Raw genomic sequence first — 19,904 nt, forward strand, 5'->3', positions numbered from 1 at the left:
AATCCTCCTCACGTTTCACCAATCCTCCACACATTTAATCAATCCTCCACACGTTTCACCAATCCTCCACACGTTTCACCAATCCTTCATTGTTCACCAATCCTCCTCACGTTTCACCAATCCTCCACACATTTAATCAATCCTCCACACGTTTCACCAATCCTCCACACGTTTCACCAATCCTTCATTGTTCACCAATCCTCCTCACGTTTCACCAATCTTCCACACGTTTCACCAATCCTCCATTGTTCACCAATCCTCCCCACATTTCCCAATCCTCCCCACATTTCACCAATCCTCCACACATTTCACCAATCCTTCATTGTTCACCAATCCTCCTCACGTTTCATCAATCCTCCACACATTTCACCAATCCTCCCCACATTTCACCAATCCTCCACACGTTTCACCAATCCTCCATTGTTCACCAATCCTCCACACATTTCCCAATCCTCCACACGTTTCACCAATCCTTAATTGTTCACCAATCCTCCTCACATTTCACCAATCCTCCACACATTTAATCAATCCTCCACACGTTTCACAAATCCTCCACACGTTTCACCAATCCTTCATTGTTCACCAATCCTCCTCACGTTTCACCAATCCTCCACACATTTAATCAATCCTCCCCACGTTTCACCAATCCTCCCCACATTTCACCAATCCTCCACACATTTCACCAATCCTTCATTGTTCACCAATCCTCCTCACGTTTCACCAATCCTCCACACATTTCACCAATCCTCCCCACATTTCACCAATCCTCCACACATTTCACCAATCCTCCCCACATTTCACCAATCCTCCACACGTTTCACCAATCCTCCATTGTTCACCAATCCTCCACACATTTCCCAATCCTCCACACGTTTCACCAATCCTTAATTGTTCACCAATCCTCCTCACGTTTCACCAATCCTCCTCACGTTTCACCAATCCTCCACACATTTAATCAATCCTCCACACGTTTCACCAATCCTCCACACGTTTCACCAATCCTTCATTGTTCACCAATCCTCCTCACGTTTCACCATTCTTCCACACGTTTCACCAATCCTCCATTGTTCACCAATCCTCCACACGTTTCACCAATCCTTAATTGTTCACCAATCCTCCTCACGTTTCACCAATCCTCCACACATTTAATCAATCCTCCACACGTTTCACCAATCCTCCACACGTTTCACCAATCCTTCATTGTTCACCAATCCTCCTCACGTTTCACCAATCCTCCACACATTTAATCAATCCTCCACACGTTTCACCAATCCTCCACACGTTTCACCAATCCTTCATTGTTCACCAATCCTCCTCACGTTTCACCAATCCTCCACACATTTAATCAATCCTCCACACGTTTCACCAATCCTCCACACGTTTCACCAATCCTTCATTGTTCACCAATCCTCCTCACGTTTCACCAATCTTCCACACGTTTCACCAATCCTCCATTGTTCACCAATCCTCCCCACATTTCCCAATCCTCCCCACATTTCACCAATCCTCCACACATTTCACCAATCCTTCATTGTTCACCAATCCTCCTCACGTTTCATCAATCCTCCACACATTTCACCAATCCTCCCCACATTTCACCAATCCTCCACACGTTTCACCAATCCTCCATTGTTCACCAATCCTCCACACATTTCCCAATCCTCCACACGTTTCACCAATCCTTAATTGTTCACCAATCCTCCTCACATTTCACCAATCCTCCACACATTTAATCAATCCTCCACACGTTTCACCAATCCTCCACACGTTTCACCAATCCTTCATTGTTCACCAATCCTCCTCACGTTTCACCAATCCTCCACACATTTAATCAATCCTCCACACGTTTCACCAATCCTCCACACGTTTTACCAATCCTCCATACTTTCTGTGCATTACATTTTTTGATAAATCCGCCAGATATAGAGGTAACTGTCATAAATTATGAGACGCTTAAGAGCTCATAGGATTACTCATTAAGGCTAGAGAAAACTTTCCCAAATACATCAAAGGTGCTTTCCAATAACGATATACTTGATGGCATATGTACTCTGAATTTCCAACAGACAGAGACTCATCGACTACTGGAGCAGAAGGAGCTGTTACTGAGGAAGTTGTCAGACGCAGACACGGAGAGAGCGGTACGGACACTGCCCTCTACTGGGGAACTGAGGGAAGTGACAGCAATCCAGGGGCGGTGGGATTCCCCACTACTGCTGGCAGAAATCTAGGGCATGTGTAATATATAAGATATACTTAGGTGGTTAACCCCTTCCTGACTGCATTTTTCATTTTTGCGCTTCCGTTTTTTTTTTCCCTCTTCTTCCAAGAACTATAGCTTTTTTTTTATTGTACTGTCAACATAAGCATGAGATTTAATTTTTTTTCCTTTGTTGTGGACGAGTCGTAGATTTACACCATTCAGTTCACCATTTAATGCATCGGGGAAAAAAAAAAGAAAAAATTCCTAGTGTAGTGAAATGGTTAAAAAAAACCTACCACCATTGTTTTGTTTTTATGACATTCATCGAAACGTAAAATTGACCTGATGATGCGGTTCTCCACGTCAGGACGATTACAGTGATGCCAAACTTTTTTTTTTCTGTATAATTTAAATATTTAAAAAAAAAATCTAAACTTTTTCAGAGACCCGTAACTTTATTTTTTTTTTTTTAATCCGTGGAGCTGTGTGATGCTTTGTCTTTTTGTGTGGCGAGCTGGCATTTTTATCAGTATCACTTTGTGGTACATTCAACACTTCCATCACTTTTTCTTGCATTTTTTTGGGAGCGGTGACACTGAAACAACAGTGATTGTCCTGTTTTTGATTTTCTTTTCTTTGTGATTTTGCCATGTGAGGGCCAGCATCGATACACACGCACAGCCTCACCTGATTAACATTAGCCTCTAGTTTGTTACACAGCAGCGATCAGACCTAGCTCTGGTCTCTGCTGTTAGAGGCAGGTGCTGGCTGTATAACGCAGCCGATATCTGCCCTATAATTGCCAGTGTTCGCTCATACATACGGACATGTACGTCAGTGTGTGAAAAGGGGATAAATTGACCCTAACGCTGTGAGCATTTAGGAGACTTCTGCTGCTAAAGATGGAAAATATACACCCTGTCTCAATTCTGCCAAGACCCTCATCTGTACACTAAGACGACCTCTAATCCTTGTGCTCCCTTAGCATCTCCAGCTGAGACTCCACGAGAGGGAGAAAGAGCTGGAAGACCTCAGGGTACAACTAAAGACAGAAAAGGTTTGAGGAATCTTCCCATATGTCTATCAGCGAGGGGATTGGGGCAGTTCTTAAATTTAGTTGTGATTTATTCTTTTTTCTATAGGATTTATGTAGGACATCAACCGAGTTTACCAAGTCTGTAGAAGCAACGAGAGCTCACTTACAGGGGCAGCTACGGAGCCGGGAGGCTGAGAATAATCGACTGTCTGTCCAGATCAGGGTAAGAACACAGCCCCATGTTTGCCCTATTGGTGTCCCTGGTTTGCCACAACAGAGAGGAGCCAGAAGACTGCAGCGTCCGATTTTTCCCACTCCTGCACTGATTAGAAGCAGTTTTCCTTCATATTAAACTGTGTAGGTTTCAGCAATGCAGGGGTTAAACTGTTCAGCTTGGATGATCTCAGCTGTGCAGTATCAGCCACTCTTGTTGTGAATTTGGATTCTGGGCTCCCCCGGTGGCCGCTTGTGGAATTGGACTTGTCATCCTCTTTCCTGTTTCACCTGATTCCATCAGTAGTGGGTGTCGCTATTTAAGCTCATTTCTCTGGTGGTTTCTTGCCGGTCAACAATGTTATCTGATGCCTCTCAGTGCTTGTTCCTGCTTCTAGACAACTACTAGATAAGTTGGACTTTTGTCCATGTTTTGTTTTGCCTATTTGTTCCAGTTCACAGCTGAAGTTTTGTTACTGTGTCTGGAAAGCTCTCGTTGATCAGGGATTGCTACTCTGGCGTTATGAGTTAATGCCAGAGTTTAAGGTAATCTCTGGATGGTGTTTTGTTAGTGTTTTTCTGCTGACCATGAAAGTATACTATCTGTCTTCTGCTATCTAGTAAGCGGACCTCAAATTTGCTAAGACTTTTTTCCTGCTGCGTTTGTTGTTTCATCTGAACTCACCGTCATTATATGTGGGGGGCTACTGTCTTCTTTGGAATATTTCTCTAGAGGTGAGCCAGGTCTTATATTTCCCTCTGCTAGCTATTTAGGTCTTAGGCCAGAGCTGGGCATCTAGCGATAAATAGGATATGCTACCTGGCTATTTCTAGTTGCGCGGCAGGCTTAGTTCATGGTCAGTATAGTTCCATCTTCCGAGAGCTTGTCCCTCTATAGGCTTGCTATGATCTCTGCTTGCAGAGATCATGACAGTACTGTCATGATCTCTGCAAGCAGAGATCATAGCAAGCCTATAGAGGGACAAGCTCTCGGAAGATGGAACTATACTGACCATGAACTAAGCCTGCCGCGCAACTAGAAATAGCCAGGTAGCATATCCTATTTATCGCTAGATGCCCAGCTCTGGCCTAAGACCTAAATAGCTAGCAGAGGGAAATATAAGACCTGGCTCACCTCTAGAGAAATATTCCAAAGAAGACAGTAGCCCCCCACATATAATGACGGTGAGTTCAGATGAAACAACAAACGCAGCAGGAAAAAAGTCTTAGCAAATTTGAGGTCCGCTTACTAGATAGCAGAAGACAGATAGTATACTTTCATGGTCAGCAGAAAAACACTAACAAAACACCATCCAGAGATTACCTTAAACTCTGGCATTAACTCATAACGCCAGAGTAGCAATCCCTGATCAACGAGAGCTTTCCAGACACAGTAACAAAACTTCAGCTGTGAACTGGAACAAATAGGCAAAACAAAACATGGACAAAAGTCCAACTTATCTAGTAGTTGTCTAGAAGCAGGAACAAGCACTGAGAGGCATCAGATAACATTGTTGACCGGCAAGAAACCACCAGAGAAATGAGCTTAAATAGCGACACCCACTACTGATGGAATCAGGTGAAACAGGAAAGAGGATGACAAGTCCAATTCCACAAGCGGCCACCGGGGGAGCCCAGAATCCAAATTCACAACACACTCTCCTCCCTTATATATACTCGCCTCTGCCAATTTAGATTGCCAGTGTTAGTGTTAAACTGCCTGGTGTGAAGTGAGGATGTCAGTTGTTGGTAGAGGCATTTGGAGTGTTCATCTGTGACTGTTGCTTAATGTTTCTGCTGTGTGGAAATCCTCATCTTCTCCTATTTGGTTTTCCTTCCTTTTCTCCCCGGTGTTCCTCTCTGTTGTCTGTGAGTGTATATTTGTATGATTGCTATATTCATTTATTGCTGTATGTCCTCCCTTGGGAGGACATGTATAAAGCTAATTCAGAAGTTCAGTAAGGTACGTGGCCCCGGTGTCTTCACCATCAAAAGTAATCCAGGGAGTAGGGATAGCTAGGGCACCAGTAGCATTCGGGACAGGGAAGGAGCCCCTGGTAATCTGACCACAGAGTTGTGACAATTGGGGGATGTGCAATACAATGCAGGGAAAGGGGCAGCACACTGTAACTAACACCCTTAAAGGGATAGGGGATAATTGTTAGATTGCTGTGGTTCCTACCTGTGGGAACATGCCTGAAAAGGAGAACGATCAGTCTCCATTGGTTCTTTCATGGCTGAAACCAGTGGGAGCTAAAAGGATCCGCAGAACCGAGACCAAATCCCTTATTCTGGTAGACAGAGGGATCCCAGCAGCAGGACTCAAACCGATCTAACAATTATCACCTATACTACTGATAGTTTACCTACCCTGGGATACCCCTTTAACCAGTCTTTTGGTTTCAGAACATGGAGCACAATGAAGTCCGACATAAGGAAGAGCTTGAACTGCTGACAGCACAACTTGATGAACTCCGGCACAAACTGGAGTCTGACAAGGAAGGTCTGAAGAAATCGGCTCGTGCCCAGAAGCATCGGGCAGAGAAAAGTGAGGAGACCGTGCAGCTGCTTAATAATCAGCTCCTGGCAAAGGCGAGTACCAGTCAGTGTCAGTGTGAACGGGTGGGACTCCCATGATTGTCCCTATTGGGTGTCCTACTGTCTGTAGGTCGCATCAGCTCAATGCCACCATTTTTTTATGACAGGACGCTGAGCTTTCTTCAGCTCTAGCAAGTATTGACACCTTGAAGAGCCGTTGTAACGTCCTGACGAAAGAGAGGAGTCAGACGGAGTCCGAGATCGTCCTGCTGAATGAGTAAGATGAACGGCCGATGCTGAGCACTTATCCTGCCCAACTATAGACGTATGTAAACTGCAATCCAAGGCAGTGCTGCTACAGGAGACCAGATGTGCTGGGAGCACTGCAGACACCAGAATACGCCACTGGTTCTGTACTGGAAATAAACATGTTCCTCCACTTTCAGAACATTATTATCCAGGACCGGGCCGTATAATCGTTCTATTCAATCACTTTATTAGAGGAGTTTTCTGTAAATCCTCAGCACTGACAGCCCTAGTCTGTGCTGCACTCACCTAGGCAGCGCCCTGATTGTCGCTCCTTGCTCCCGGCTTCAGTGCTGGAACGAACGCTGTCAGATCGTATGAGTCCCGCACTGAAGATGCCGCTGAACAGGACACGGCCTGGGTTAGTGCAGCGCAGACTTCAGTGGTCGGTGCTGCGGATTAACAGTGTAAAAAACCTCTAATAAAGGGACTTATTGCAGGACCAGGCAATATAATCATTTTTCTATGATCTTTTTTTCTACACTTTAAAGGGGTTATCCAGAACGCTTTTTATTTTGGTTGCTTAATACCTGCCTGTTCTGCACGGGGAAGATCTCTGCCGGCTCAGCCAGTGATTTTGGACTGCTGATGCAAGGCTGATTGATAACCAGCCCCCTACTTCCTAATTGAGGGGGCTGGGTATCGATCAGCATGGCATGGGCAGAGACACCCCATCAACAGAGCGGAAGAGAAGACTCTACTCTGTTGACATGAGGTCACGGAATCGCTGGCAGGAGCGGCCCGTGACCACTGAGCCGGCAGAGATCCACGCCATGCAGTGAATTATCTTCCTGTAAGTTCTTGGCCCCATACGCAAAAATATTAAAACTCCCGGATAACTCCTTTTAGTGGGGTGTTTTCTGGTTACTTATGGGAAATCTACCCAAGTTGTGCTATTAGATCTGAATCTGTCCTGTGTTCCCAGCCGCATGAGCCAAATGTTAGAAGAAAAGCAGCATGGCGAGCAGAAGTCACGCTCCGAACGGGAATCCGTACTAGACCGGCTGCACCAGCAGACAGCAGAGAACACTAGCCTCCGCATGGAGTATGAGAAGCTTAAGGTCTGTTACTAGAAGGACAAAAAATGTTGTGTCCCTTTTGTTTCAGCTTTTGATGGGGTCTCACAACAAACATTTGTCCCATTGATCTGCTGATGGTGTGCTGTAAGCAAAATCTGTCTCCTTCTCCTTCTTACTATCCCTGCTGAGTGTCTCCTCGGCTCCACAACCATGCACAGGCCCCGCTCCTCTTCTGACAAGCCGGCCAGAAAGCTCTGTCTATTGGCTGCTCACAATGATCCCTACTCTGCGGCAGTGACTGAGCATGTGTGTCCTCCGGCACTGAGCTCATGCCGTGGACGCGCACATTGTTATGCACTTTAAACACCAGGTGGCGCCATACTATGAGTAAATCGCATAAATCTGCGTGTTTTGTTTTTTTTAAGCAGAAGGTAAATGGCAAATATTGGTAACATATTATGACCCATTTAGTGATATTTAAAGGGGCTGTCTACCTCTGGATAATGCCTTCTTCACAGCTCTGCTGTAGCATAAAAAAGGGCATACTGGCTTCCTGAAACCGTTCTCCAATCACAAAGCTGTTTTTCCAGCAGTCACATGACTTTAACATCATGGGACTATTAGTTAATCAGCAATCTCCGATCGACTGCAGCCTTTACATCTTCTCTGATGGAATACTGAAGGCTGCAGCTGTTCAGTGTTGATTGGCTGCAGCGGTTAAGGGATAGAGGGCAGTGGTCGGAGGAATAGTGCTGATCTAGTAATCTTGGAAGTCGTAATGTCCTGTGTTTCTATTATCTAGGCACAACTAACCACGGTGGAGGAGAAGCTAAGTCTGGCTCACAGCGAGGTGCAACAGCTCAAAAGCTCTCTGCGGCAGTACGAGGGTCTCGTAGACACCTACAAGGATCAGGTTTGTTCCCCCTCGGTACAACGTAATGGCTGATAATCTAATATAGACTATGCAAACCGGTACCAATCCTACTACCTACCACGTAGCATAGTATGGACCACCCAGAGAAAAGCTGCACAACTGCCCATGTTCAATCCATAAAGACCCTAATTCTCTCCTATAGATGAAGAAAACTCGTCAGGAGGCCGATCAAATGTGCGTCCAGCTGGAAAGATCGGACATGGAGAATAAGAACATGAAGGAGGAAATGAACGTGGAGCTAGAGCAGGTATAAGTGATTTATTTAAAGGGGTTGGCATGGATTGCAAAACATGGCTTCAAAACAGCGCCACCCGTCTGCAGGATGGCTGTGGGATTGCAGCGCTGCACTGTTCATCTTTAAAGGTTATTTATTTCTGATTTCGGAAAACAGTTTTATAAAGGGTGAATAAAGTACACTTTACTCTTGGGGTCAAGCACCGAGGCGCGGTGTATACATCCGGAGTGACAGAGGCTTCAGATATACCATAGCTCTTCAGCTTCATTTGCATATTAAGTCAAACTCTGATTTCTCATTAACAGACTGACCATGTGAAGGTATTGCTGGACTTGTCTTTGAAAGGGATAGGAAGCCATGTTTTTCTAATCCTGGACAACTCTTGAGCTCCCAGTCTATAACCTCTAATAAAGGTTACATGTGCAGTCCTACATGTGCCACATCTGCAGTGTGGTGGCTACAAGCCTCACATGGGCGCCACAGCATTTGGCTCAAACTGACCAGCCAGCTTAGGGACAAGGCCGACTGCACGGCACCCTTAGGCCGCATTCACAGACTGGACGAGGGTCTTCTGACCTGAACTCAACAGCCTCATAGGCATATAGGATGGTGTGTCCTGCTGGTTCGTGACTAACAGTCCAATGTGTGAATGCTGCCTTATACAATAACCTAAAGCCCCCTACACCGCCCTCTCATGTGTATAGTGGGGACAATGTTAGTAGATCAGCTGCCTTATGTAAAGTGTATGGACATAGTAAACCTTTGGAGGTACCGTCTGGACACATACCCGCCAGGGCTTCCTTTTGCATAATCTGATGTGTTCTGGGCTTTGGTGGACACAGACACAATGGAGGATGGGACATTTAGAGTTTTCCTATTACCAGATATTTTTAAGTTCATGAAGGTATATAGTTATCAGATGTTACTAGTATCAATACTGAGGCATCGGACAACCGGTCCAGCAGACGATCAGCGCCGGCTACTGAAGATTACAGGATTGGTCGGAAACAATGAAGTTTCCATGAGGCTTCAAACATTTTTCTTACATATGGCTACTTGTGAGTTTTCCAACTTAGTAAAATGATTGGATGTGATGCCGATTCTCTGCACTTCTGTGCCGTCCATCTGCCACGTGCATTAGAGGGGTTCTCCAGACTGGACAATCCCTACTTGCTACAAGGTTCCCTTGACAATAAGCTGATCACAATACGTCCCCCTTGCTGGGACCTTCCACTGACCTGTGGGAACTCCTGCTAGTAAGTGTTTAGATTTCCTGCAGTGCCACCATAGAGGAAGTGAAGTATTACACAGTTCCCATTCACATCAGTGGTTTGTTACATTTCGGACAGGACGGGTCCTCTGGTATCTACTCAGACCAAGACATGGACCCCCTCTACTAACTAATGGCGTGTATGGAAATGGATTTGCCAAATTGGACAACCCTTGTAACTGAGCGCCAGACCTATGGCTGGATTTGGGATATGAAACGATGACAATCTTCGGGACCAGGCATGGCCACCTCTTACTCCACAGAGGGATCCAACTTCTTGGTGTCTGTGTCCACCAATTTCCAGAACAGTGCCCGTAGACTAGCCTTTTCCCTACACGTAGGTGTATCTCAAAGTAGCCTTCCCCTTGTCTCCAGATTCATCGAAAATTTCAGAATCGTTTGGAAGAACTGGAAAAGCTACCAGAGATGCTGAAGATGACGGAGTTGAAGCTTCAGGACTGTCAGGACCAGCTGCAGGGGTACGAGCAGAAGAATGCCGAGCTTTCCTCCATCATCTCCGAGCTGCGGATTATGGTAAGGAACAGGCTCTGCCATGAAGATGCTGGAGAAACAAGGTGGACTTTTGGTAGGAAAGGAGTCAAAACCAGAGTTCTCATACAGTACCGGACAATCAGACTCTGGATTAGCAAACGCCAGACAGAATGTGGGAAGCGGACCAACAGATAGAGGCATCTCAGAGATCTGGCTGACAACCAATAATCTCCAGTGTCAGTTGTCAATGAGTACAAATGGCTCTACCTTTTGTTCATGTTGTAGATGGAGCAACAAGGAGACAAGATGGAGTCCACAAGAGATCGCTATCAGTCTGCAATGGAGGAGAATAAACTTCAAGCTCTAAAACTGGAAGAGTTAGAAAGGTAAGTAATCTGTAACATGAGGGCGCCAGGTATCCACACTCTAGGCATGCATATTGAAAGACCCGACCCATGGACATCAGAGAGGACCCCCGTGTCCTGTACAGCCCCCAACCTGCACCAGACATGACACAGACCCAGCAATGCTGTTGCACACTCGCCCAAATGGCTAAACTTTGTGATGCTCTTCTGATAAAGGAGACTGGACGACTCTGGAGCTCAGAACCGGGAACTTCTACAAGTCGTGGCCAAACGAGAAGAGACGATTCATCAGAACCAGCTCCGCCTCGAGGAGAAAACCCGGGACTGCGCCTCTCTATCTCGCCAGTTGGAGGTGGCCATCGAGGATTCCCGTAGACAGGCAAGTAGGGACATTTACAACTATTCAAACCAAGCACAGGTGCTTAGTGCACTCTTAGCGCTGCAGAGCAATTCAGTGCGCCTTGTTCCTAATTACTTGTTTTGCATCTATCACCCCCTCTGGCTCCTGCAAAGCCAAAGCTGTCAATCAAGGAAGAGGAGGACTGACATGGAGGGGCAAGTGGGAGGGAAAACGCACTGAACTGTTTGGCCACAGCAAGGGTGCACTGAGCGCCTTTACTTGGTTTGAATAGTTATTTTATGCAATCATACTCGCTTTCAAAATACGTGCACCCTGCATTCGGGCTTTAGGGCAGGCATATTCATCATATGTACAGTTTTTAGTCTTCTGTATGGGAATAGGGGTTTATGGTAACTTTCAGCTTATGAGCATATACAAGGGGCGTAAGGCGACTGCACTGCATCGAGCAATCACTATAAAAGACGTAATTTTCTAAGCCCTAATTGAAAACTCTACATTTTTTTATTTTTTTTTAGGTAGAGCAGACCAGGGAGCGAGCATCATCCAAAGAGAGGGTCACACAATCCAAAATCCTGGATCTGGAGACACAACTGAGCAGAACCAAAACTGAATTAAACCAGTTCCGCCGCAGCAAAGAAGACGTAAGTTGTGGGTTCAGCGTCATGTGAATGTCAGAGTGGAAATATCACATTTCTTATCCCTACACAAAGGTGGTGATCTGCAGACCTCCATTGTCTGAGGAATGTAGAGACACAGGGGTTGGCGGGTGCCCAGGTCCGCTATTCGAAACCGCATGGACCAGGGATCGTCCCGCCAAACGCCCGCTCTCCCTTTAATGTGGGGATAACGCTACTCAGACAACACAGGATGAGGGTAAAACAGTGTGGCAATATATTACAGTGTGGCCATACTTTATTGAACCACAAAACAGGCAGATAACACGTAGAACAGCCCCAGTAAATACCCCAAGATGGTGCACATTAGAGTCTCACCCTTCCACTGACTCGCCGTGATAATGACAGCTGTGGACCCCCACCTGTGGCACACACACGCACGGACACACACACACACACAGTAATGACAAGCTGAGGAAGATGAAAGTCCATTGAGGTACAAGACCAGTTGACATGTGGGTCACAACCTGGCTTCTCCAAACATCTCCTTGGAGCCAGGTGACCGTCAGGTCCCAATCCTGGCTTTCTCCAAACAACCATGGTTCAGCGATGGTCAATGGAGCAGATCTGTATTCTTCCAACCGGGACCGAGGCACCCTAGGTTGTTTCCTGTAGCATAATAGAGCTGTGTCCCTCCTGATGGAGCGATGATGAATTGGCAGCAGTCCTGTAGGGTCTGGTCCCCTGGATGTTTGGATGACGGGGCAGAATCTCTGGCTGTCTCTCTCTCTCTCTCTCTCTTTGTACGGTGGCATGTAACCTATTTTGATACGTAAATTGTCCTTCATTCAGTATTAACATAAAGGGTAAAAATGGAGATAAGTTCAAGTAGCATTACTTGATTTAATCTATTTGCATAGTTTTTCCTCCTCTGTTCTCAAAGTCAACAATCTATCTGGCCTACACAATGCATAATCGGCATATCAGTAGACCTCACTAGTCATCAACGATAAGAGAACAATGTTATAAGACATGTCAATATCACAAGCTTGCACAAGTAAAATTCTGATTCTCCTATGCCTCATTGGGGGACACAGGACCGTGGGTGGTATGCTGCTGCCACTAGGAAGACACTAAGTGAATATAGAAAGATTAACTCCTCCTCCTGCAGTATACACCCTCCTGCTGGCTCTAAGTGAACCAGTTCTTGCTTAGTGTCTGGCACTTGGGTCTGGTTTTCAGACCACAACGTTTTTATGTTATTTTTTACTTTTCTGTAATGTCGACTCATTGGGGGACACAGGACTATGGGTGTTGTGCTGCCGTCCACTAGGAGGCAACACTTTGCATAATCTGAAAAAGATTAACTGTGGCACCTCCTCTGCAGTATACACCCCTGGACGGCATCAGCCTTCTCCAGTTTTTGCTTAGTGTCGCATAGGAGGCACACCTAAGATTTTTTACTCCGTTTTTTTCCGACGGATTACAGATAAAGAAAAGTGGGTCTCCTGCAAGACTCCCGGCATGGCTCCTTCCTCGGCCCCCCATTACGGGGAGCCTGGTTGAAGTAGAGATGGCTATTCCCCATGTTGCTCCTTCCCCAGTCCCTCGGGTGCTGGTTCGAAGTCGAGACCCCCCCTCCTTCCCCAATTCCTTTTGGTTTCTGGGTTGAGGTCGAGGCAAGGATAAAGGCCCCTGAAGGAGACATCAGCACCCTCCCTAATCCCCCTCTGGGGGCATTAGGAACGGAGTGATGGGGTGAAGGATCCTTTCAAGGTTCCGATTTCCCCCGAATCATCAACAGGCGAGAACGCGGAGTGTCGCCTCCCCGTATCCTCTCCTGCGACGTGGGATGTCATGCCTGAGCTCACTTTAGGGGCGACTTCCTTCGTGTCCCGATCTCCCCACACCAGCAACAGGCGAGCACATAGTGTGGCCTCTATTTATCCTCTCCTGGAGCCAGGCCTATAGCCGGACATACTACCCTGTTCCGTGGATATACAGAGGCCTCACTATGGCATCCGTGCAGCCCCCACTGCATCACCACTGATTCTATGCAGATGATGGAAGGAGGCAGAAAGGCTCTCTCCACCCCCCTTGTCTATAGGGATGGTGGATTGAGAGTGAACCCTAGGACCAGCACACCTGCAGCTCCGGCTCCGCTACATTTCCTGGCACTCCGTGAGTGACTGCAGCTGGTTGAAGGCTCCATCTGGGTGCAGAGAAGGGGGTCCTGGTCCCAGGAAGGGGGGAGGTGTCCCAGTGTCCGGCGGGTTTTTTTTCTGCACACCGCTTCAGCTCTCCTTACTTTGCCCCAAATCCCCCCCCCCCCCCCCCAGTCACCAGCCCCCAGCCCCAAAGCCTGGCACGCAGGCGCTGCGATGAACGACGGCGGCCCGCGCTCTCACTCCGCCCAGAAATTTAGTCACCAGCTTCTAGCCGGGATAGGCCGCAGGTTTGGTGGGTGCTGCGGTGAACGACCGCGGCCCGCTCTTCCCCCGGCTCCAAAAATTTATTCCCCGGCTTCTAGCCAGGATAGGCCGCATTTTTATAGCCCTGCCTACTGGGGGTGGAGCCGCACGTGTGTTCTGACACTTTTCGTTCTAAACGAGAAGCGCCTTTTTTATCTCGGCCGCCAACTTCCTACATCTCCGGCAGCGCAGCAGTGTTTTTTTCTGGGAGCCTGGACACCAGCAGAGACAGCGCTGACAGAAGCACTGTGTAGGCGACAGACACCGGCACCTCCCCTGGAGACTCAAGACACAGGACCTGGGTAAGCTGCAGGATCTTAGCTTAACCCTTCCGCTGCACGTAAATCTTCCCTTTCTATCTCTCTGGACACCAGGGTACACTATGTCTCAATCCAAAACATCCAGAAAGGCTAACAAAACACATACTGTGTTTTTTGCCTCATGTACCACTTGCAAAGTCTCTTTGCCCCGAGGCCACAATACTGCGTTCTGCACGGCCTATGACCGGGTATCTGCCCAGGAGCCACCAGCCAATGCTACCGACCCTAGCGAGCGTAGTCCCTCTGAGTTGACCACTTCCCTGTCACGGTCTATGGCTTCTCTGGCCAAGGCAATAGACTCTTTCCGGGAGATAGCAGCTATAGAGGCGGCTCCATTCGCACAGCTACACCTCCGCCCCTTGCAACATGTGCGTCTGGCGGCTTGGGACAGGAATCCGTTCTCTCTCGACCTTCGATTCCACCTCTCTCAGCGGGTCAAACAGACCCTCAGGTGATGGATGTTGCAGTCTTCATTGAATCAGGAGACGTCCTTCCTTCCAGTACAATGGCTAGTAGTGACCACAGACACCAGCCTTCTTGGCTGGGGGGGCAGTGTTCCGCCATCATACGGCACAGAGGCGCTGGTCTTCTCGAGAGTCACGTCTGACAATCAACATTTTGGAGATACGAGCAATCAGGCTAGCCCTTCTGCGGTTTCATCACCTCCTGGCAGGTCGACCCATCAGGATTCAGTCCGACAATGCCACAACTGTGGCATTCATCAACCGTCAGGGGAGCACCTGCAGCAAGGCAGCCATGATCGAGATCGGTCACATTCTCCGATGGGCTGAGATGAACCGCTCGGTGATCTCGGCAGTCCACATCCCAGGCATAGAGACTGGGCGGCAGACTTTCTCAGTCGCCAGGGTCTCGCCTCAGGAGAGTGGTCTCTATATCCAGAGGTTTTTCAGCAGATCTGCTGTCACTGGGGCACTCCAGATGTGGATCTGATGGCCTCAAGGCTAAACACCAAAGTTCCTGAGTTCATAGCTCGGTCCCACGACCCAGTGGCCATCGGAGCGGACGCACTGGTCCTTCCATGGCATCAATTTCGGCTTCCGTATGTATTTCCCCCGCTCCCCTTCCGAGAGTCATCAAGAAGATCAGAGCGGAGGGGGGTACCAGTAATCCTGGTTGCGCCGGATTGGCCACGCCGGACGTGGTACGCGGAACTAGTTCAACTAGTCGCGGACGTCCCCTGGCGACTGCCGGATCGCAGAGATCTGCTGTCGCAGGGCCCTATCTACCATCAGAACTCTGAAGCCTTGTGTTTAACGGCGTGGCCGTTGAATCCTGGGTTCTAGCTCAAGCAGGATTCTCTCATCAAGTGATCTCCACCATGCTTAGTGCTAGGAAGCCCGCGTCTATGCGCATTTATCATCGCACCTGGAAGACTTCTCATGGTGCAAAGACCTTGGACGTTCGCCTCTTGACTTTTCCATTCCTTCCATTTTGGAATTTCTACAGACTGGATTGGACTCAGGTCTCGAACTTAGCTCACTCAAAGGGCAGATTTTAGCCTTATCGGTTCTGTTCCAACGCAGGATTGCTAACAGATTACAGGTGAAGACGTTCATTCAGGGAGTCTCTCATGTGGTGCCTCCCTATAAGATGCCATTGGAACCATGGGATCTTAATTTGGTCTTCGTGGTTTTACAAGAGGCCCCTTTCGCACCGCTGCAGGATATCTCTCTAATTTTCCTTTCCTGGAACGTAGCCTTCCTAGTTGCGGTCACGTCAATCAGGCGAGTCTCGGAGTTGGCGGCCCTGTCCTGTCGAGTCCTGTTCCTGAATGTTCATCAAGACAAGGTGGTTCTGAGTACATCCCCGTCTTTTCTGCTGAAAGTTGTCTCTTATTTCCATCTCAATGAGGATATTGTTTTGCCCTCACTCTGTCCGGCACCAGTACATCACATCGAGAAGGCTCTTCACACCCTGGATCTTGTGAGAGCCCTGAAGAGATATGTCTCGCGGACGGCGTCTTTTCGCAAGTCAGATGCTCCGTTTGTGCTTCCGGAGGGGCGAAGGAAGTGTCTAGCCGCTTCAAAGGCCACAATAACCAAGTGGATTCGCTTGGCTATTCAGGATTCCTACCGTGTTAGGGGTGAACCTGTCCCAGCAGGGATTAAGGCACACTCCACTCGGTCAGTGGGTGCTTCTTGGGCCATTCGGTACCAGGCGTCAGCAGAACAGGTTTGCAGAGCTGCGACTTGGTCTAGCCTTCATACTTTCACAAAGCATTACAGTATTCATTCTCGGGCCTCTGCAGATGCGGCCCTCGGCAGACTGATTCTGCAGGCGGCAGTACCGCATCTGTAACTCGCTGATACATGGGGTAATAGTTAATTGTTCCCCACCCAGGGACTGCTGTAGGACGTCCCATGGTCCTGTGTCCCCCAATGAGGCGTAGGAGAAATAGGGATTTTTGTGTACTCACCGTAAAATCCTTTTCTCCGAGCCAATCATTGGGGGACACAGCACCCACCCTGTTAGCCTGATGGCTTGTGTTTGTTTATTGGTTTTGACATAGTTTATTCTTGTTAATGGTTTTAAGCTCCTACTGCTTTGTTACCGAACTGGTTCAGTTAGAGCCAGCAGGAGGGTGTATACTGCAGTGGAGGAGTTAATCTTTCTATATTCACTTAGTGTCCTCCTAGTGGCAGCAGCAGAACACCCATGGTCCTGTGTCCCCCAATGATTAGCTAGGAGAAAAGTATTTTACAGAGACTACACAAAAATCCCTATTTTCTGTAGGACCAGATGACCATCTAATGTGTATAAGGGTATCCTCAGCTCACAACAGCAGATGTGAGAGTCGGCGACGTTGCATTTCAACATGCCTGATCCTATTTTTCATTGGAGGCGCCAATGTGGTAAGAGGTACATCTACCTCTGCGTGCATGTGGAGAGGTAAATCCACTGGGACTATACCTCTTAAAGGGGTTGTCCATTGAAAACAAGCAGGGACGGTGAATATTTGCTGATCAGTGGGTGTGTGACTGCTGGGACCCGAACTGATCATCACAACAGGACAAAATGGAGTGGCAGTGAGTGTGCTTGATCACCACTCCAGTCCCTCCTTATAGTGCCTTTATTATAAAAAGGGACACCTGTACTTTGGAGCAGAGGTCCCCAACCTTTTTTGCACCAGGGACCGGCTTTAAGCAAGACCAGTTTTCCATGGCCCGGTGGGGGTGGGGCAGGGGCGGGGCTTTGGTCATATGGGGGTGGGGCAGGGGCGGGGCTTTGGTCATATGGGGGTGGGGTTATGGAGGGATGGAGCTTAGTGCATACTTATCATATAATTATGACATTTATAATGAGAATGTGATTCAACTTACCATAGGTTCAGAATGAGTGGGAGCACCATGCTTGTTTCCCTGGTGCTCTGCACCATTATTGCCCCATAGCTGTGCCATATAGTGCTCTGCACCATTATTGCCCCATAGCTGTGCCATACAGTGCTCTGAACCGTTTATTATTGCCCCATAGCTGTGCCATACAGTGCTCTGCACTGTTTATTATTGCCGCATAGCTGTGCCATACAGTGCTCTGCACCGTTTATTATTGCCCCATAGCTGTGCCATACAGTGCTCTGCACCGTTCATAATTGCCCCATAGCTGTGCCATATAGTGCTCTGCACCGTTCATAATTGCCCCATAGCTGTGCCATACAGTGCTCTGCACCATTATTGCCCCATAGCTGTGCCATACAGTGCTCTGCACCATTATTGCCCCATAGCTGTGCCATACAGTGCTCTGCACCATTATTGCCCCATAGCTGTGCCATATAGTGCTCTGCACCGTTTATTATTGCCCCATAGCTGTGCCATATAGTGCTCTGCACCATTGCCCCATAGCTGTGCCATATAGTGCTCTGCACCATTATTGCCCCATAGCTGTGCCATATAGTGCTCTGCACCGTCCATTATTGCCCCATAGCTGCTGCTGCTGCTGCAATAAAAATAATAAAACACATACTCACCTGTCTTGCTTGCAGCTCCTCGGCGCCATCTTCCCGGCGTCTCTCCGCACTGACTGATCAGGCAGAGGGCGGCGCGCACACTATATGCGTCATCGCGCCCTCTGACCTGAACAGTCAGTGCGGAGAGACGCCGGGAAGATGGAGACAGCGCCCGGCGTGTGGAACGAGGACAGGTAAATATGCGATACTTACCTGCTCCCGGCGTCCCGCTCCTTCCCCCGGACAGCTGGTCTTCGGTGCCGCAGCCTCTTCCTCTGTCAGCGGTCACCGGCACCGCTGATTAGAGAAATGAATTATGCGGCTCCGCCCCTATGGGAGGTGGAGCCGCCTATTCATTTCTCTAATGAGCGGTCCCACGTGACCGCTGAACAGGGGCGCCGCGGACTGGCTGAAAAACCCCAACGGCCCGGTCCTGGTCCGCGGACCGGCGGTTGGGGACCTCTGCTTTGGAGGATAAGAATTATGGATACATATAGGAGGCCCTGCATCTACTCAATATGTGAGAGTTACGGGGCCGCATTATGTGAATTTGGGCATCTTTAACCCTTTAATTCTTCAGTTTCAATAAGACCATATAAAAATTTAACCATTTGTGATCCTGATGCCTCTCTCCCTCTTCCTATCCCCTCCTGCCGTATGGCCGGTGCAGTGGAGACAGTACTGGAAGGTGACAACTTGTGTGCAGAGTATGAGCCGTACCCAGTCTTCCTATAGATGCTTGCTGTGTGCAGTGGTTTTTGGTTTACTTTTTTTGAGGTTCTGGCTTATGTACAAGATCCTAATTTGATCTTCTCCCATCCAGGCTGAGCGACGGTTTCAGAGTCGCTTACAGGATCTAAAAGACCGACTGGAACAGTCCGAAAGCACCAACCGCAGCATGCAGAACTACGTCCAGTTCCTGAAGTCTTCATACAACAATGTTTTCGGGGAGGCTGCTTTATCCAGCTCCCCGATCCGTCCTCGAACCCCTCTCTGAAAAAGACCAAACCTCATCAAAGGGTCGGATGGAACAGAATGCATTAGATCTGTACTGGCCATGGATCACAAGACAATCAACAAACTTTGGGGACCAAACTCAGACTAAAAGAATAAATTAGAAACCCTCTCCTAGTTTATTTTTTACATTTATATTTCTGAAAACCCCTTTTTGTGTATAAACTCAGGTCGTCTGCACTCAGACTTTGAGGTTCTCATCCACTACTGTGCACCCTGATCATACGGTCTAGTATAACAAGGTACAGGCGTTATCTGAGCACCAGATCCCAGGGTTATTAGGGTATGGCTCCACGGTCCGTTTCGCTGGCGGGATCGCCGCAGCGGCGAAGCCGCTCGGCGCTAAGCCCCGCCCCCTTAATGGGACGCGATGGTGCCGGATGTGTACAGTACACATCCGGGATCATCGCACCCCTCGCCATAGGGCCCTGTGATATGCCTTGCGGGGATGCTGCGTCCCCGCAAGGTGTACGGACATGCTGCGTTCTGAAAAGACGCGCAGCATGTCCGGAGTCGCAGGGCCGCCGCGTGCGGGTTTCCACGCATAGT

The 19,904-nt window shown here is 48.3% G+C and overlaps 1 protein-coding gene across 2 annotated transcripts in view; it reads left to right on the top strand.

Moving 5' to 3' along the window:
• The window catches only part of ODF2 (outer dense fiber of sperm tails 2), a 32,772-nt gene extending 13,305 nt beyond the window's left edge, over window positions 1–19,467 (top strand). The window contains exons 8-20 of one of the 2 annotated variants that reach the window (XM_077284379.1): window positions 2,067–2,141; window positions 3,189–3,260; window positions 3,346–3,462; window positions 5,859–6,044; window positions 6,158–6,267; window positions 7,222–7,357; window positions 8,118–8,228; window positions 8,392–8,496; window positions 10,130–10,288; window positions 10,532–10,632; window positions 10,828–10,994; window positions 11,492–11,613; window positions 19,165–19,467. In XM_077284379.1, coding sequence (XP_077140494.1) covers window positions 2,067–2,141; window positions 3,189–3,260; window positions 3,346–3,462; window positions 5,859–6,044; window positions 6,158–6,267; window positions 7,222–7,357; window positions 8,118–8,228; window positions 8,392–8,496; window positions 10,130–10,288; window positions 10,532–10,632; window positions 10,828–10,994; window positions 11,492–11,613; window positions 19,165–19,338 — 1,635 coding nt within the window. In that variant the 3' untranslated portion in view covers window positions 19,339–19,467. Of the gene's footprint in view, window positions 1–2,066; window positions 2,142–3,188; window positions 3,261–3,345; window positions 3,463–5,858; window positions 6,045–6,157; window positions 6,268–7,221; window positions 7,358–8,117; window positions 8,229–8,391; window positions 8,497–10,129; window positions 10,289–10,531; window positions 10,633–10,827; window positions 10,995–11,487; window positions 11,614–19,164 lie in introns of both variants that reach the window. The other variant, XM_077284380.1, reaches the window with a different exon arrangement.
• The last annotated feature ends 437 nt before the right edge of the window (window positions 19,468–19,904 follow it).

Source organism: Ranitomeya variabilis, chromosome 2 (genome assembly GCF_051348905.1).
Source record: "Ranitomeya variabilis isolate aRanVar5 chromosome 2, aRanVar5.hap1, whole genome shotgun sequence".
Lineage (NCBI taxonomy): Eukaryota > Metazoa > Chordata > Amphibia > Anura > Dendrobatidae > Ranitomeya > Ranitomeya variabilis.